The following is a 17720-nucleotide window of genomic DNA, read 5'->3' on the forward strand; positions in this document are numbered from 1 at the left end:
GCTTTGCAGATGACAGCAAACGAAGAGCTGGTGCATTAACAAAATTGGTACTTTTTAATGATGCAAGAGTAATGCTTCAAAGAATCATTGCTATGGATAGAGACTTAGTAAACGGATCTATGAGGTACGTCAAAGGGTTTAAAAGCATCCCATCTGGTGAAATAGTTAAATGTTTTTGTTTAATTTGATGGTCAAGAACAGTTGAGAAGCATAAGCCGTGGTACAGTTCAATTTTTAAGTGCTCAAAGAAGTTTATTCTACTAGAAAACAGTTTCCATTGCAACTAGCATTTCCAATTACTACTCTCAGGCCCCAAGGCCTAAGCTTGGAATATGCTATCGTCGATGTAGGAAGCGTCAGATATCGTTGATGTACTACTACTACTACTATTAAAACTATAGTAGCAGTATTCCGTTTCATCTTTGAATTCAGAAAAAAATACTGTAAGACAATAGTTTCTGTGTTTCTATGTTTTTATTTTAAATTTTTTCTTTGGCAAGTATGGCAAGTAGGTTAGATTTCATTTTTATGTGGATTTCATGTTTTAATTTATACACAAACCCTTTTTATTTGTTTCACCTTATTCTAATAATGTCAATTTAATTTCATTTCTTTTTTCAGGTGCTTCATCTAAAGTGATATTGACAGTTTTCAGTTCTAGGTTGGGACAATCTTACTAATCACTTTTCACGTTTGCAGTTTTTCAGTAATTTTTTTAGAGTTTTAGGTTACAAGTATTTTGAGAAAGAAGACAGTGCCTCAAGTCGACAGGGAATTAGACAGCAATTGCAATATTATCACAAGAACGAAAGAAGAAACTTAGGGAGAACGAAAGATATGAAAGCCAAGATAAACCAGTTGCTGGCAAAAGGGTAAGTTATAGGCGGTTTATAAGAATGAAAACAGTCAAGATGCACACCATGAAATTTCACCGTAATAACTTGTGGTATAATATCGTTCCCATAAGTCAAGGTGATTCCCATAAGTCGGGGGGGTAATGAGGTGTGAGTAATGACCAGATCGGCCCAAGAGTTACCGAAACCGATGGAATAACCAGTTTCATAGCAATAAATGCATCAAAAATCACATATTTTAAATTGTTGTTTTATTCAATAAAATAAATTCTAATTTTAAAGTTCTCCTTCAAGATATACGCACACGTAACGTTTACTAAAAAAAATATTTTTCTTATAGAAAAAATCATGATTTACATATGTATATAATCTTCAATTCGTATTTTGAAAATATTACAAGTGAAATTCTTTCCTGGAGGCTCCTTGAGGTGGGACATGGATGACCATAAGTTCCCTCCATGAGTCCATTCGGATTCAAGTAAAACAGAATGTTTAAATTAAGTTCTTTGGGTCCCCATTCTTAAATAGTATAAGCGGAGTATGCAAATCATGGTGCTTATATTAATATGCAAATTATATCCCCTCTGGAGTACAGGCAATATGTACCGGATGGCTCCATAGGAAACGTCGCTACTAGGGAGGTTCATGACTGGGTCTTGTTGCTAGGGGCTGTTAGGAATATGCAAATTATATCCCCACTAGAATATGCAAATGAGGTAATCTGGCAATCTATCTAGCTGACAATATAGGCAATTTGGTTGCTAAGGAGGGTCATGACCGGATTTAGTTGCTATGTTAACTGACTATGAAAATTATGTCCTCATGGGCCCATATACCCCATACTACTATTTTCACCTTACCTATCTCTCCTTAAGCTTCTTCCCGGGCCAATTTTCGTTCAGGTGCTTCGTGTTTGTTATTTTTTGGGAGATGGTGATTAATTATAATAAGTTAATCAATTGTTATTGTAAGAATAGTTATTTTAAAATAAGCCTTATGTTTCAGGTTCTTACAGCAGCATGGCCTTTGTCCATAAAAAAGAATCAGAAGAGGTAATCAGAGTTGTCTCGCTGCAAGACGTCAAACGGCGGAGAATGCATGAGAAACTTTCACAAAAAAGTAGTAAGTTTTTTGTCCTTAAGTTCTGCATGACGATGGATGTTTAGATTGGGCTTCCAAAACCCAAAGCCATTTCGATGGGTAGTTTTTTCTTTCAAATGGGAAAAAAGCTTCTGGAAGAAATAGGGAAGAGAAGATGCACTGATTATAAGACTTACTTCACCGATTTGGTTGAAAGCTGGTTAAGCAATGTTCTTTATTCCTTAATACATAGTCATAGTGATGTGACTAGGCTATTACAATGCATTGTTTTAACCCGGCCGTAAACAACTGAAGGTCTAATTATAATCCAGTTGATAAAATTTGTCAGAATTAAATTTATTACTGTTAAATCAATAGTAGAGCACACCATTTTCAGATAGTTATTGTTTTAGAGAGAAATTTGTGGGATTAAATTATTAGTAATCTTATCATGAAATTTAGTTTTAGTTTAATGATTAACTGTAACAGATCTAATGCTTACCCTTAGTTTATTTTTTTGAAAATAATTTTTTTATATGCATGGTTTAATTTTTTACGAATAGAACAAGTTAAGGGGGAGGGTCAAAACTTATAACCCTCCCTTGGATGCAGCCTTGTATGCATTAACAAAAATTTACAAACAAACACTTAAACTATGGAAAAAACTGTAATAACGCAAACTATAAATATAACATTTTATCCTATTTCAGCGTTGTATAAACATGTCCACAAAATAGAAATTTATGTTTGGAATCAGGTTTCCAGATATACCGACACCTAATATAAAGATATATTTGAATCTTTTTCTTTTAGCAGTGCCTGAATCGACTTCCGTGACTAATGATATTTTATTCATTAATAACAAATACGGTAAGCTTTGTCGCTTATTCATATTCCTTTTTTCTCTCAACTGTATGTTTTTCTAGAGTTTACTTGAAACAACCACCCCCAATCCCACTTCCTCACCTAACTGTTGACCAATGCTCATTATACCTTAATCACTGAAATTTAATCAGGAATATTTTTATGGAAAAGTTCAATTTATTGACAGCTTCTTGTTCTATAAATCAAGCCTCTACAATAAGTGCTTTTATTCCCTCCTACTCCCTTAATTGAATATTAAAACTGGTGAATATTTTTTTTTTAACTATCCTTAAAGTTTCCCTGCCAATTAATAAAAACTACACTGAAAACTTTGCTATCTACATCTAATAGTTTTTGACTGCCTAATACCGGCCAAATAAGCTATATAATATATTTTTCAATTGTTCGATGCGGCAGTTTGTGTTTTTGTTATCGGCAGCTGAAACGTTTATTTGACGCCCCTTCCACCATTAATTGCTCAGGAGAATATTCATCCCTATTTTGGTTTGGGCTGCATGAAAATTCTTCTGTTTTCTTTATCTGAGATTTATTCCAGTTTTCAAACAGTATTAGGGAACAGGGTAAAGAAACACCTACTCAAGAGCAATTTTATCTTCTCCCTCTTAGTAGACTATTCTATGTTGTTTCTTTCCCTAAATAACATGAATTCCTTAACAACAACAACCCCTCCCTCCCAAAAAATATACAACTTCTGTAGTAGCGAAATTTCAAATTTAATTTGCTTATACTTGCAACTGTGCCTTTTTACTTTATTATACTGAAAAATAAAATTTTAAAAATACAAAATGATCATAATCGTTAGTTTATGTATTTGAAATTCTACGCCCCCAGCATTTGTGTTCAGAGAGCTATAGTTGCAGAAAGGGACAGATTTGTGTTTTTATGGCACTTGGTATTTGTATTGGCTATGATTGATTCAGAAAAATGAGAAAAAATTAGATATTTTTACTTACGAACGGGTGATAGGATCTTAATGAAATTTGACGCTTAGAAGGCTATTGTCCCTCAGAGCTCTTATTTTAAATCTTCACCGGATCGGTGATATTGGGGAGAGTGGGAGGGGGAAACCTAAAATCTTGGAAAACGTTCAGGGTGGAGGGATTAGGATGAAACTTTGTGGGAAAAATAACCACAAGTCCTAGGTACGTGATTGACATAACCGGAACAGATCTGCTCTCTTTAGGGGAGATGGAGGTAGGGTTAATTTAAAAAAAAAGAAAAAATTAGGTATTTTTAACGTACGAAGCAGTGATTTGACCTTGATGAAACATCATATTTAGAAGGACCTCGTAACTCAGGTCTCTTATTTCAAATCTCGACCGGATCCAGTGTCGTTGGGAAGGGGGGAGTTGGAGGGGGACCGGAAATATTAGAGAGGCTTAGAATAGTATGATCAGGATGGAACTTGGTGGGACACCAACATACCGGCTGGTATTTTCTTGGAATGACACTTATAAAAAAGGTATTAGCAATTCCAATAGTATATCATGGTAGGGATTGTCTATTATCAAAATAAGATGCAAAGAAACTAATGCGCAAGTGGACTTGCAAATATGTTTTGGCCTTTTCTCCAATTAGCCATGGATTGATGGCAACTCAATTTTAATTCAAAAATCTTAGTAGAAGAATTTATTTTGTCTGAACTTACAAAAAACTTTCTGTGCAACTTCCATAGTTAGTAAATCTATTAAAACAATCTCTTTTTGTCTAGATCTGAAGTTAATCCTAGTACCTAGCAACCCGGTGATCGAAGACAGACAAGAAAGAACAATAAGAAAAGAACAAGACAGAAGAATCAAAGCGCAAAGAGTCAAGACAGAATCAACAGGACAAAGTCGAAGTCAAGACCAGTCAGAACAGGACAATATTAGAACAAGACAAAGACAAGACGAAGAATCAATACAGAAGAAAAAAAGAGTCCAAGAGTTACAAGTAAGAAGAAGACGTACAAATGAGAAAAACAAGGATGTTCTTAGATTTAAGCCAAAAGATTTAGATGTTCTTAGATTTAAGAAAGAATGTCAAGTTTTGTTGGATATAGGAGAGATGAAGTATATTTTATTGCGAAAATAAAACATATTAAAGCTTCAATGTCATGTCTCCATCAACTGATAATCACTTTCTAGGATACAGACATTTTTTGATATTATTGGATGGTCCCAATTAACAAGATTCCAAATTCAAAAATATCTTGAATTGGTAGTAGACTGATTTAATTTTTTTTTGCAAAAAAAAAACAAAAACATAGAGTCCTGATAAAGGCACAGAAGTGCCTCTCCTCCTTGGCCAAGTTGTATGATTTTACTTTTACATTTTTATTTCATATGTGATTTCACTTGTACCAGCCTAGAAGCCTACAAGGTTTTTCTTTGGTATATAGCGTGCATAGTACTCAAAAAGAGTTGCTCACTCTACCACCATTCTAGTAAAAGCAGGAAAAGCTTGCTTTTAAAATGCTGATCTCAATCCAAACCTTCCCATAATCTTAAAGTCTTGCTGACCAACCACTAAAGAAGTACACTTTGATAACTAATTTGTGCAGTTCTTGCCAATTTTCTTGTGTTAACATTTCTCAAAAGGATTGTGCACCAAATAGATCTTCTAGATACCAATTATGCCATTTGTCAATTTATATTTTTCACTGTCAATCACTCCAAAAAGTTTCTGTTGACATTTGGGTCATCAAAATGTAATGCTAATAGTTCAGAGATTGACAACCTACTCAGGGACAATTAGAAAGCTGGTTGTACAACTTTGCTGTAGCGGAGATTCAACTCTGGGCCCAGAATTCCCAAGCAGAGGATCAATCCATTGTGCTGCATCAAGGGTTACAGCAAAGGGCATAGAAAAGATGTTTGAAATTGTCAAAACTGAACAAAAAGGAAATACGTGGTTAGAAGATAAGTGACAGCGGGAATTAGAACGAGTCACTAACGAAAATGAAGAAAAAAGACGTTTGTGTCTAGAAAACTTGTAACAACAAGGATAGATACGAATTAAAAACGAAAGTTCAATTAACGATATCTGTGCTGCAGCCATGATAATGTTAAACTCGCTGATGTCTTGAATAATTCTTCAGTTTGTGCTCAGTTGACCATGTTCAGTTTTCAGCACGGTTTTATTTTATTTTCCATCCATAAAAAGGCATGCATAGTTGGACAACTAATTATTCCTACAGTCTACTTCCCGCTTCGGAAGTACTTCCAAGTCAGTATTTAATACTAATTGAATAGCGTACTAGACTTGAAATATTTTGTTGACAAATAGCATTGATAGTTTTGACTGATTATATTTATATATTTTTTCAAGTAAATCACAATTCTTTAAACCTCCTTATTTTACAGGGTACCATAGAACCGTTTTTGAAACTCCAACCGAGTTGCTGGTGTTATTTTCTTATTATTATTATTTAAAATTAAACACCTGCTACCTGCATCTCCTTCCGATAATTTTGAAAACAAAAGTGGTTCAGATTTTTGGCAAATTAATTCTGACCATTTTATATTTCAGGAGTTTCCTACTAGCTTGTGATAGAGCTAAATGGCCTATTGTTGGTGTCATGTTTGCACTCGATAGGTTCAATCGAGTTCAACCCTTCTCAGCAATACCAACAGATATACATCAGAAGCTGGAAGGCAACATCACGTCAATTAATATTAGCCACGGGGATGGCTAATCAATTAATTGTAGTGTGGAAGGCTTTTTTTAAACAACATTGGGAAGAATTACGCTCTTCTCCCGTGTGTTCTTGCTATAATTTGTGATTCTTTCATCCCAAGGGTGAATAACCTTCCATTTCTCTTTCTGTTTTTTTTTTTTTTTTTTTTTTAATCTAAAGTGATTTAGATTTTTTCAAATTAATTCTGACCATTTTATATTTCAGGAGGGTCCTACTTGCTTCTGACGAGATTCAGGATTTTGGAGTTATGTGGCTTATCCGTGGTGCCATGTTTGCAGTATTCCATAGCTTCTATCAAATTCAGCCATCCCACCAGCAGTATCATCAAAAATACAGCAGATACTGTAATGCAACATCATATCAATTAATATTAGCCATGGGGGTGACAAACCAATTAATTGTACTGTGGAAGGCTTTTTTCTACGCAACCAACATCATAAAGAGTTACATCTTTATCCCGTGTCTTATTGCTATAAGTGTTGATTCTTTCATCCCAATGGTAAATAACCTTCAATTTTTCCTTCTGTTTTTTTTTTATCTGGTATGTATGGTATTATTATTGGATTTTAGGAAATGATATTGGTATCTTATATTGAAAATTTAAAAAGTATTAAAGAATTATAGTTCTTGTTTTAGAAGACGAAAATATAATGGGCTGGATGAACCTTATGAGAATTATGTTTACGTATGGCTCAATTACTGTGAATAGTAACTGCTTGGTCAGCAACTGCTTGGTCAACTATCTTCTGGTTAGTTTTTATTTGGGGTACAAGGCTTAAAACTACCCTAAAGAGGCTCATCCACCTTTTCCTTGATATGAACTGAAAGATCAATCGTTCGTGTTTGTACGATAGCCAAAAATGTTGAATACAAAATTAGTTCCTGTTGGTGCAAGCTGAATTGGTCGAAAAATTATATAGGTACTGTTTGGTGTTACTTCCGACAACTATATGGTTGGAGTCCAATTTATATTTTAAACGTTTTAAAACATTTAGCATTTTCGCCTTTCAAACCCCTTCGTTTGTTATCATCTCTCAGGTACCTTTCTAGTTCCTCATTAATATTACCTGCTGACTCTTCTTCATCTCTTGTCGAAGTTGCAAGTCTGCTGTCAAACATGCTGTCAATCCAACCTGCTGTTCCTCCTCTCCTTTTTTGGATACAGGGGTGCAACTAGGATTTTAAGTTTGGAGAAGGGGTTTAAAGAATGTGTCAAAACAATTGTCCAACAAATGCCGATAAATTTCGACTTACAAGCTAGATTTCCAATGTAAATAGTTTCAATTTCGAAGGTATTGGCACCGCATACCGAGCTTCCCCCCTCCCCACCTAGTGAAATCCCCTCCCTTAACTATGCCCCTAACTGGATGGCATGGTTTTAGTCGAATGATTCATGGATCTCTTACCCACGCAAGTGAACATTCATTACACCAAAACATATGATTTATTGTATTCTATTTAGTTGTTTTGGTAGAAATTGTACGTCTGTGACCTCACCATTTATTTCGAATATTGATGCACCAACTGTGATTTGACAAGTAGGTGTAGATTGACAAGCATTGACAACAAATATGCTTTGACTTCATTTGACTTACCTCTGCTGATCTCTCCACCATGGTCGGACTTAGCTGCTGGCTTCATTTCTAAGGACTGGACAAGAAAAAATTACCATAAAAAATCTCGCACTATTTTTTTTGATAAGTTACGAATAAAAAAAAATCAGCCCGTTTTTTGTGTTTTTTTTTTGCGGATATCCCATTATGACACTGACTTGGTATGTCAGTGACCAATTATGGCCTGATATATCGGCCGGCCATTATATCGGCCGGGCTCTAAGCCGTTTAGAAGCACCTACTTTCTTCTCATGTTTCCGCTTAATAAGCCAAAATTGACTCCCAGGCATCTATCTAGCATTCTTCAAACCTCCAGATAATTGAACTTAAAAAAATACCGAACCCTTCTTAACCTGATTGTATTCTCCTAAGGTTTCAATGTTCTAACCAATCTAACACTCTTGAAAACGAAACTGCTATAGAAAATCCACTGGTATTACCCCTGAGCCAAATGAATTCTTTAAGCTACAAATTTTCAGACTTAAGATAATTAATATCAATTGAATTGAAATCAGACTTAAGATTAATATTAATATTTCCTTATATAGGGATTTAGGAGAATATTCACTGAATGCTCTATACCCAAATTTAATTAAAAATGACCTTACGAAATATTTTAAAAAACCAATAGATATTAACAAAGAACCTGTCATAAATAGATCTATAAGATCAGCAGCGAAAAAAGATGGGCTGGCATTAAAAACGTGTTTTTAAATCATTTTCTTTCATTTCAATGAATCGCCTCGTTTCATGACAATTTATTAATCAGCCCTGGTTGAACTGGTAAGGAAGCTGGGACTGTTTTGAAAAACTGTTCATTTTAGTTTTATTGATTTTATCCTCTTGTAAGTTATTTTTTCTTATTTGTATTGCTGAGGACGGCCTTTGGACATAGGGCCGAAATATTCATTCTAATTTGTTTCTCACTGTCTAGAAAAATTCCCTATTGTTCTTCTTTGATTTTGGTGTTTGTGATGGAAAGGCAGTGTGGTCTTCATCGTTATTTATATCACTTGGTTACCTCCAGGGTAAACATCCAAACGCTGGAAACCTACTTACCGGTGACGGAAATGAACAAAATACAAGTCGTCTTTGTCGGGAAGCTAATTTAAAACAAATTGTTAATATGCCAACCAAAAATGGTGGTACTTCCCTTGACATTATTTTTCCAAACATGCATGAATTCTATCAAAGACCCAATTCCCTCCCCCCCTCTTGGTGGCAGTTACCATCCTATGCTTTTACTAAAATCCGATTCAAGATCATATCCGCAAGGATCGTTTTTGATTTGGAAAATTGTTTAATTAAATTAAAAACTAATAAATAGAGAAGCTTTTAAACGAAACAATAGAAATTAAATATAATAGAATTATTAGGAAAGAAGATTTAGATATTGGGATTGAATACACGATTACAGGAATCAAATGGGTTGCAGCTAAACATGGAAAGAAAATCACTAACATTATTGATTTTAAAGGTGACATGGTTGATCTATTTGCACCTAAGCGTTTTGATTCTAAAGCAGTTGGTCTTGAAAAGAAATTTATTTATATGACTTGGTTACCTCAAGTCTAAACATCCAAACGCTGGAATCCTACTTACCGATGACGGAAATGAACTAAATACAAGTCGTCTTTGTCGGGAAGCTAATTTAAAACAAATTGTTAATATGCCAACCACAAAAGGTGGTACTTCCCTTAACATTATTTTTACAAACATGCATGAATTCTATCAAAGACCCAATTCCCTCCCCCCCTCTTGGTGGCAGTTACCATCCTACGCTTTTGCTAAAATCCGATTCAAGATCATATCCGCAAGAATCGTTTTCGATTTGGAAAATCGTTTAATTAAATTAAAAACTAATAAATAGAGAAGCTTTTAAACGAAACGACAATAGAAATTAAATATAATAGAATTATTAGGAAAGAAAGAAGATTTAGATATTGGGATGGAATACACGATTACAGGAATCAAATGGGTTGCACCTAAACATGGAAAGAAAATCACTATCATTATTGATTTTAAAGGTGAAATGGTTGATCTATTTGCACCTAATCGTTTTGATTCTAAAGCAGATGATCTTGAAAATAAATTTAAAAAATTAGATAAAGGTATGGTTTTAAAGTTTATTGAAAGAAAAAAAAGATAATATAAGTTATTTATGTATTAATGTTGAACTGTCCACTAAAGATTGAAACATAATAAATTATTACATTTTATCAGTAGTATAGAAAGAATAGAATATAATTAAACTATTTTTTAGACAGAGTCTGAACCATAAACACACACTAGTTTTAACATGGCCCTTTCCATTTCTTTAAAAACAAATCGTAAGAATTTTTCAATTAAATCTTATTAACACCCCCGATTAAAATATATATCATAGGTAGCGCAATACCGCTGCCTAAGTAAAGCGCGAAGTTTGCATAATGTTTTTTTTCACCAAGGTACTTGGTCTACTCAATTTTGCAAGTGGAGATATTCTGGGGCATTAGTTAGGGAGATTTTTCAGCGTGTTCCCGGGAAATTCTTCAATCTCCAGAATTTTATCAATTAATCATCAGAGCATGTGAAGGACTAATACAAAAATGATAAAAATGATGAAAAAGGAAGATTCATTAATGCATTCCCTTGTGGAATTGTATTTGGATAAATCCAATTGTTGCACAAACCAGTCAATTAAACTTGAAAAAATGGGACATTCACTTTATTGTCACCCATGCAAAGGAAGTTACAGCTTCTTTCGTGCTCTACGAGCATAAGCACCTCAATTTCCTCTTCTAGCAAACTTTGTTAAAAGCTTGTAAAAGGCTGTAGATAGATGCAGACTCATTAGTGATGTGAAAACAATTAGGAGCAAAGATAGTATTGCACAATTAAGACCCGTTGAAGAAGCTGCTATTTCAAAACTGAGGATGAAAAACTTTACAAGCTTTCTGTAGCCTATGCGTCCTCAGGTATCTACAGAAGAATCGGAAGTTATGAATATCTTTGGGGAAAAGCAAATAAAAGTAACTGAGATAAGAGACGAATACCCATCAGTTCCATATGATTGTTGCGAGCACTTAAAACTGCCAGATGAGGAAAAACTTATGAAACTCCAGGTTGCATTAAGAATTTGAATCAATTTGAACTGTTAATGATAAGATGTGTCACACCATATCTAACAGTTGTTAGGCTTGGACAATTCATGGGATCATAAAGATTTGCAAAGGAATTGACAGAGGCTCTTTAAGGAAAAATTGTTCATCTACCTGTAGATGTTCAAGCAAATGTAAATGTACAACCAGAAAAATTGCTAAACATTGCCAGTTTTGTGATACTTGTCAATGGATAACCTACCTATAACAAGAATGTTTGGGCAGCACTTACTGATTTAAGAAAAATACACAAAGCACTACTTTGGATGAAATAAAATAGTATTGTGCATAGGTACATTAAAGCATACACACTAGAAGAGTTGAGAGACTATTGAGTCACTTATTAGAAAAAGAAAAGGGACAAGAGCAAACTTATGAAGCACCAGAGGGAGCAAATTAGGAAAAACTTACAAATGATGCCAAATCACCCTTAGTAAAGAATTTCTCTATACAAAAACTTGACTCGTCAGTACCAAAAGACTTTATTGATAACTTCAAGAACTATAAAAACCTTGAGAATGACAAATTTCAATTGAAAAGATTACATGATTTAGGGGAGGATCAATTTCAAGAGGAATTGGACATCAAAGCATTTTCAAATCTCTTCCCTTATGGCAAAGACCATATGTGGGACACGTCCCGTCATTTATCAATGCGAAATGCAGACTACATCAAGAGGCGTCTTTTTTGTAGACACCGACAGTTCCGCTTAGACAAAACAATCTATTTCACAACTTTAAGCATCAAAACCTTTCTTACTTTTGTAACAGTGCTGCACACAAGATTAGGGCTGTTAGGTTAATCAAGGTGCAAAAGATTTTCTGGATCGACTTCAACACATAGCTCCAGTCAAACGTGAGAGGATCTCGACAGTATTTTCATACTTTGGTGGGAAAAGTCCAGCCTATGATATTAGAGTTATTTATTAAAACCTCTTGTGCGGAATGGTGTTCTCCAGAATTCATAAAACACTTAAGTGACATCAACAGTCATGTGGTTGGCGTCGATAAAATGACACCAGCTGAATTAACAGCAATGGTCCCTCTGTCTGTGGTCATACATTTGTACAAAAAATGGAGAGCCGTATTCAACGACCTTTTCTGTGTAAAGTTGAATCCCGTCTTTAGTAAAATCAAGAATATTGACGAATTGAATATCAAACGAGTGGTGCACCACATGTGCATTACAATCTCTGGGTAGAATCTGTACGAGTCGCTGGAAAATCATCACTGGATGAAATTGCACGGTACATTGATAGCTTTACCACATGCCATTTTCCTTATAAACTATCGAGTCCGACCCTGTACAAACTTATTGTTAATCACCAGATGCACCGCTGCAGTAAATACCGCCAACGGAAATTCAATAGAAATTGTGGCTAATTGATTAGTGATTACAGATTCGGCATTCCTCACTCTTCTAAGAGTTCAATTATTGGTCCTATCGGCTCCAAGTTGCCTAACTATATAACAGACTGCATGACGAAAGGTGTAGTTAGAAATTGATGAGACATGGTAAGAAGTGAATAATGCGTACGAAGGTCTGGGCAGATGGACTACGTCATTTCTATTAAAGTCAGCTGTCAAATGACTTAAACTCCCTTAATTTAGATCCGAATATAATTGTTGACAGAATTATAGGCAACCTAAAATATACAATAATGACAAGCTCATCACACTGATAGTTTCTGGATTTGGAGGAACTGTGAAGTCATGAGTAATTAGTGTACTTAGAAGGTCCATTTGTCAGGAATTCGCGAGGGGGATTTCCCAGTTTTTGTTATGGTCCCAACTGGATTAGCCACTCAGAGTATAAAGGGTGTTACCATTCATCGGTGTTTAAGTCTGCCATTGGACCAGCAGAGAACTGCAAAGTATGCATCGTTATCCACCAAACAATTGCTGATAATTAAGAAAATAACTTGGACGAAAACAAATTTTTATTATAGATGAAATAATCAAAGTTTCGTCTCTGATTCTGATGTATATTTATTTGCAATGGACGTGATTATATCTAATAGTTTCCCAATGGGAAATTCCAACTTTGTTTTCTTTGGATAATTTCTTCAATTAAGGCCCGTGTCAGTAAATCCACCTTTTATTCCTCTTACTCGTCTAGAGATTCAAAATAGACTTGAATCCATGGGATCCTTTAATCTATAGCAAGAATTTCAGTATGATAAGCTGACAGTCAACATGAAGCAAAGGAAGGACAAGCACTATTAACTAACTTTAACTCATATAAACTTGGACGAAAACAAATTTTCATTATAGATGAAATAAGCAAGGTTTCGTCTCTGATTCTGATGTATATTTATTTGCAATGGACGTGATTATATCTAATAGTTTCCCAATGGGAAATTCCAAATTTGTTCTCTTTGGATAATTTCTTCAATTAAGGCCCGTGTCAGTAAATCCACCTTTTATTCCTCTTACTCGTCTAGAGATTCAAAATAGACTTGAATCCATGGGATCCTTTAATCTATAGCAAGAATTTCAGTATGATAAGCTGACAGTCATCATGAAGCAAAGGAAGGACAAGCACTATGCAGATACTCTTGCAAACATAAGGCTTGGAATCTGTGAAGAACAGCATCTCCGGTGCCTTTCAACATGAAAATTAAGATGTATGTCGCGAGCCACCTCAGGGAAAACTACGAAATTATATTGTCATTTGTGTAAGGAAGGCAAAGTGCCGGTTACTTTGATGCCCACATACAACAAATTTAGACAAATAAACAACACACTGCTAAAGGAAACGAGCTCAAAACATCTTACACTGACTGCCATTGATTTTCTTTCTTTTGTGGCAGGAAATAAAAGGATTGAAGAAGAAGCACTAAATAGTGAACCAAATGTAAGAAAGTAAAAGAAGGAATTCCGGAGAATAATTAAATGTTTATTTGTAAGGATTCATTCGACAGAGGAAGGAAATTTTTGGGTGTGGTATAAGAGGAAGGAATGGATGGAAGTTATATTAAATGATAAGCTACATGGAGCTTAAGGAGTTGGGAGAGTTATCGAGTGCATAAGGACCATTTTCTTTAGTCTAGTTGCTTATTAATTTTGAATAAAATATATTTATTCACTAGAGATACCCCTTTGTCCATCTGAATCTTGAATATACTCCTCCAGTTGGGGCACCAACATATTTCATAAGAAATCCAATCAAATTAATTTCATTCAAAGAATGGCCTCAAGATATGCTGCTTGACTTTAAGATAAGCTGCTTGACTTCAAGATACGAAAAGAAGTGTCCCTTGTGTCAGGGAGAAAATTATCAAAAAAAGATTCCTCCTTTTTACGCTTGTACTGACCCCTTTTCAAGTTTAGTCTTTTCTTTTTCATGAAAGAAATTATTTGCCCCATATAGTATGACCTAAAATTTAAATAGGTGTTCTCAAGCTTTTTACTGATTGTTTTTATTAAATGACGTTGCATTCCCGTGCCTGTTTTACATATGGAAGCGTTTATAAGCCTTTTACATGTTGTTCTGGTTTTACTTCTGAATAAAAATTCGGCTCATCCAAGCTTGTGAGTTATATCTAAAAGAAATGTTATCTTGACGTTTGCATTTGCTTAAATCTTCTTTTTAGTTAAAGAAGAAATTTTAAACATTTGAAAATTTGAAGCGTAAGCAAAGTTACATTATTCTGCTCTAACTCATCAACTATCTATAGATGAACAAACACGTAATCAAATTTTCAAATTGCCACTAATGTAACAAATTTAGCTTATTTAAATTCCACTTCTGCAAATTCTCCATTAAACTTCTATCAGCAAAAAGAAATTTCTTCTATTAAATATATACTTTTCCTGACTGAAAGACAAAGAACGAGTTCACATAAAACGATTACGCTAGTAATTGCAAATTCCCAAGAACTACTATACTAGTTGTTTTACATTTTATTTTTAATGGGCGGCTTTTGAGATTTCCATTCGTTAGAGAAATCTAACGAAGGTAGGTCAAGGGTCTGGAAATCAAATAGCGCCAGTTAACTCAAGGATAAACGGCGAATTCACCCTTTTTCCGATATTAGGATTTAACTCAAGAATAGCTTGTACAAATTTGTCCTCAGTCTGTAAGTAAGAAAAATTTTCTAAGTATAAAATTTTAAGTAAGAAATATTTGTTAAACACCCGTGACACCATAATTGGTAGCCTCTCCCTAATCCCTAGTATAACTCCAAAAGAAAGGACTCCTTAAAGGGAGAATAGCACAGAACGATGCTAACAACTGCAAATAGTATGCTAAAATAGAAATAGACAATTGTCAGACAACAATATTTAATTTAGTTTCAGCCTTCAATCAAGTTTCCAAAAATTTCATACCTCTGTTTATATCCAAGAGACCCAATATTCCTCAACCGTTATCAAAGAAATAATGCAAATTTAGTTTCCAGATTAATGGCTATTAGCTTGTATCCTATTTTGTCAGCCATTGGTACCACATTGGATGTCGCTGAGTCTCTTCTTCTCTCTTAAATAACATCCAACTACCATTTCAAACTTTTATTGACATTGTTCTTCTTTTTTGAAGTTGTGATTCTTCTATAGTACGGTGAGAATCCTGCGCCTAAAAAGGAACATAATTTATGTGAAGTAAACAGACACATTTTCCTGCCGTGCTTGACTCATAACACCGTTCTTTGGTATGGCAATAAGTAAATCAGTATCTTTTTTTTCAACAGATGAAACACAATTCCAAAATGGTGAGCAGGAGAAATGGGCTGGCAGGTACGCAGGGTGAGGGGTCCAGCCCCCCCCCCCCGAAATCCCCAAATTTGTGTTTATTTTTACATGTTTTTCTGACACATCTCACAGAACAAGGAATTTGAAGGATTTGAAAGACCCGCAAAACACATTCCTGCGTACGTGCCTGGGCAGGGGAATTCAATCCCACCATCCTTTCACCAAAAAAACGTAGTTTTTTATTGTTTGACTATAGACCACTAAGATCATTTCGCAACAAAAGACTCGAAACAAAACTTGAAATATATCTAACCGAGAAGACAAACAAAAATAAAGTACTAAAAGCGAAACAAGAATAAAAATAGGCGAAATTAACCACAGTTACTTTAAAAATGTAGAGTACGCAAAGTAAGCAAGAAGATATAATTCAGTGTTTTATGTAGATAGTACTGAAGGATTATCCGAACCAGTGTTTCCACTATGTCGGATTTTTGGCCGTCTTGTCGGGGAAAAAAAATGGTGTCGGACTTCGGAATTTTTTCGGATTTTCAATAAGGAACTGATGTTTCCTATTCTGAATGGTTCTAGTTTTTTTTTTTTTTATACTAGAGAAGGATTTTCCGAAGTCCGATAACAACTCAAAATAACAACTCCGATAACAACTCAAAAAAAGACGGATAACAACTCAAAATGCACTCTGTGACAGAATACACGACGAGTCAATCACATAAAGCCACAGGAAAAAGCATCATATGGCCGAAAAGAAAGACAAAAAGCATCATAACAGAAAGACAAAAAGACATAAGGCATATTATGATGCTTCTTTCCAATGTAATCAAGTCTAATCAATCTTGATTACAACAGTTATCGAGTAGTGTGTTCGAATTGTCCATGTTCCTTTTGTACAAAGGAGGAGGGCATTTGAGGCAGCCTTTGTGTTCATTTTTTGATGAAGAAATTACAAAAGCTGTAACAAACAAACACATGAAAAATTTCAATCTGCTCTCATGTTTAGCGTTAGTCAACAGGGGCGAAATTGGTTTCACATAAAGGATATTAAAGAAAAACCTGGGGATGAATGCTACAACATTTACAGTGACAAGGCAGCATCCATTTAGTTCTTCACAAAATTGTTTTTTTTAATTCTACAAATAAAGAAACTTTTACAGTAAAGTACAGCTATATTAAATAAAAAAAAGTGCATAAATAAAGTGCAATAACAATTTAAGCTTTACACCAAAATAAATCAGGCACTCAATTTATATTGTGATTCGTATGTTTTTATGTGTCATAACATGAAAATAAAATTAAAATCATCACATTAAGCAAAATTACAGAGAATAATAAGCAATGTAGATAAACAGTTTATTATATATTGATATCTTTTCTTGAAAGCTCAGGCAATTTTGGATTTATGAGCCGTATGAGAGGAAAAATGTTTAAGATATATCCAGCTTTCAGTAGATTGCAAATTCTACCAATGTATCTTTTTTAATACTTGATATACAATTTTTTAACAATTGCAAATTTTACCAATGTATCTTGTTTTATACTTGATATACATAGTAGCTTTGATGTTGTCCAGCAACATCTTCGCAATTACCTGAAAGTTTCTACTTAATACTCTTAGAAGTTCCTGAGATATACAAAACACTCTTTTTCGAAAACCCGGATAAACATAGTAAATTAATGGTGAGCTTTCCTTTCTGAAAAGCAAACTAATTAGAAAATTACACTAGAATGCTAAAGGAATATTTCGCAAAAGCAACATCCAAATA

The 17720-nt window shown here is 34.4% G+C and overlaps 1 protein-coding gene and 1 long non-coding RNA gene across 8 annotated transcripts in view; one reads left to right on the top strand and one right to left on the bottom strand.

Annotated features, from left to right (window-relative positions):
• The window catches only part of LOC136034415 (uncharacterized), a 102609-nt gene that overhangs the window by 11544 nt on the left and 73345 nt on the right, over nucleotides 1-17720 (bottom strand). For 5 of the 7 annotated variants that reach the window (XR_010619176.1, XR_010619175.1, XM_065715584.1 and 2 more), the window contains one exon: nucleotides 10813-15826. Coding sequence is in view for 3 of the 7 variants with exons in the window: in XM_065715584.1 (XP_065571656.1) it covers nucleotides 15747-15826 (80 nt within the window). In the remaining 4 variants the exon portion in view is untranslated. Of the gene's footprint in view, nucleotides 1-8049; nucleotides 8149-10812; nucleotides 15827-17720 lie in introns of those variants that run through there. The other 2 variants (XR_010619173.1, XR_010619174.1) reach the window with 2 other exon arrangements.
• LOC136035076 (uncharacterized) lies at nucleotides 552-4857 on the top strand. The gene is made up of 3 exons (XR_010619320.1): nucleotides 552-872; nucleotides 1860-1976; nucleotides 4531-4857. It is a non-coding gene; the product is annotated as an uncharacterized LOC136035076 (long non-coding RNA).

This window comes from Artemia franciscana, chromosome 13 (assembly GCF_032884065.1).
Source record: "Artemia franciscana chromosome 13, ASM3288406v1, whole genome shotgun sequence".
In the NCBI taxonomy this organism is placed as follows: domain Eukaryota; kingdom Metazoa; phylum Arthropoda; class Branchiopoda; order Anostraca; family Artemiidae; genus Artemia; species Artemia franciscana.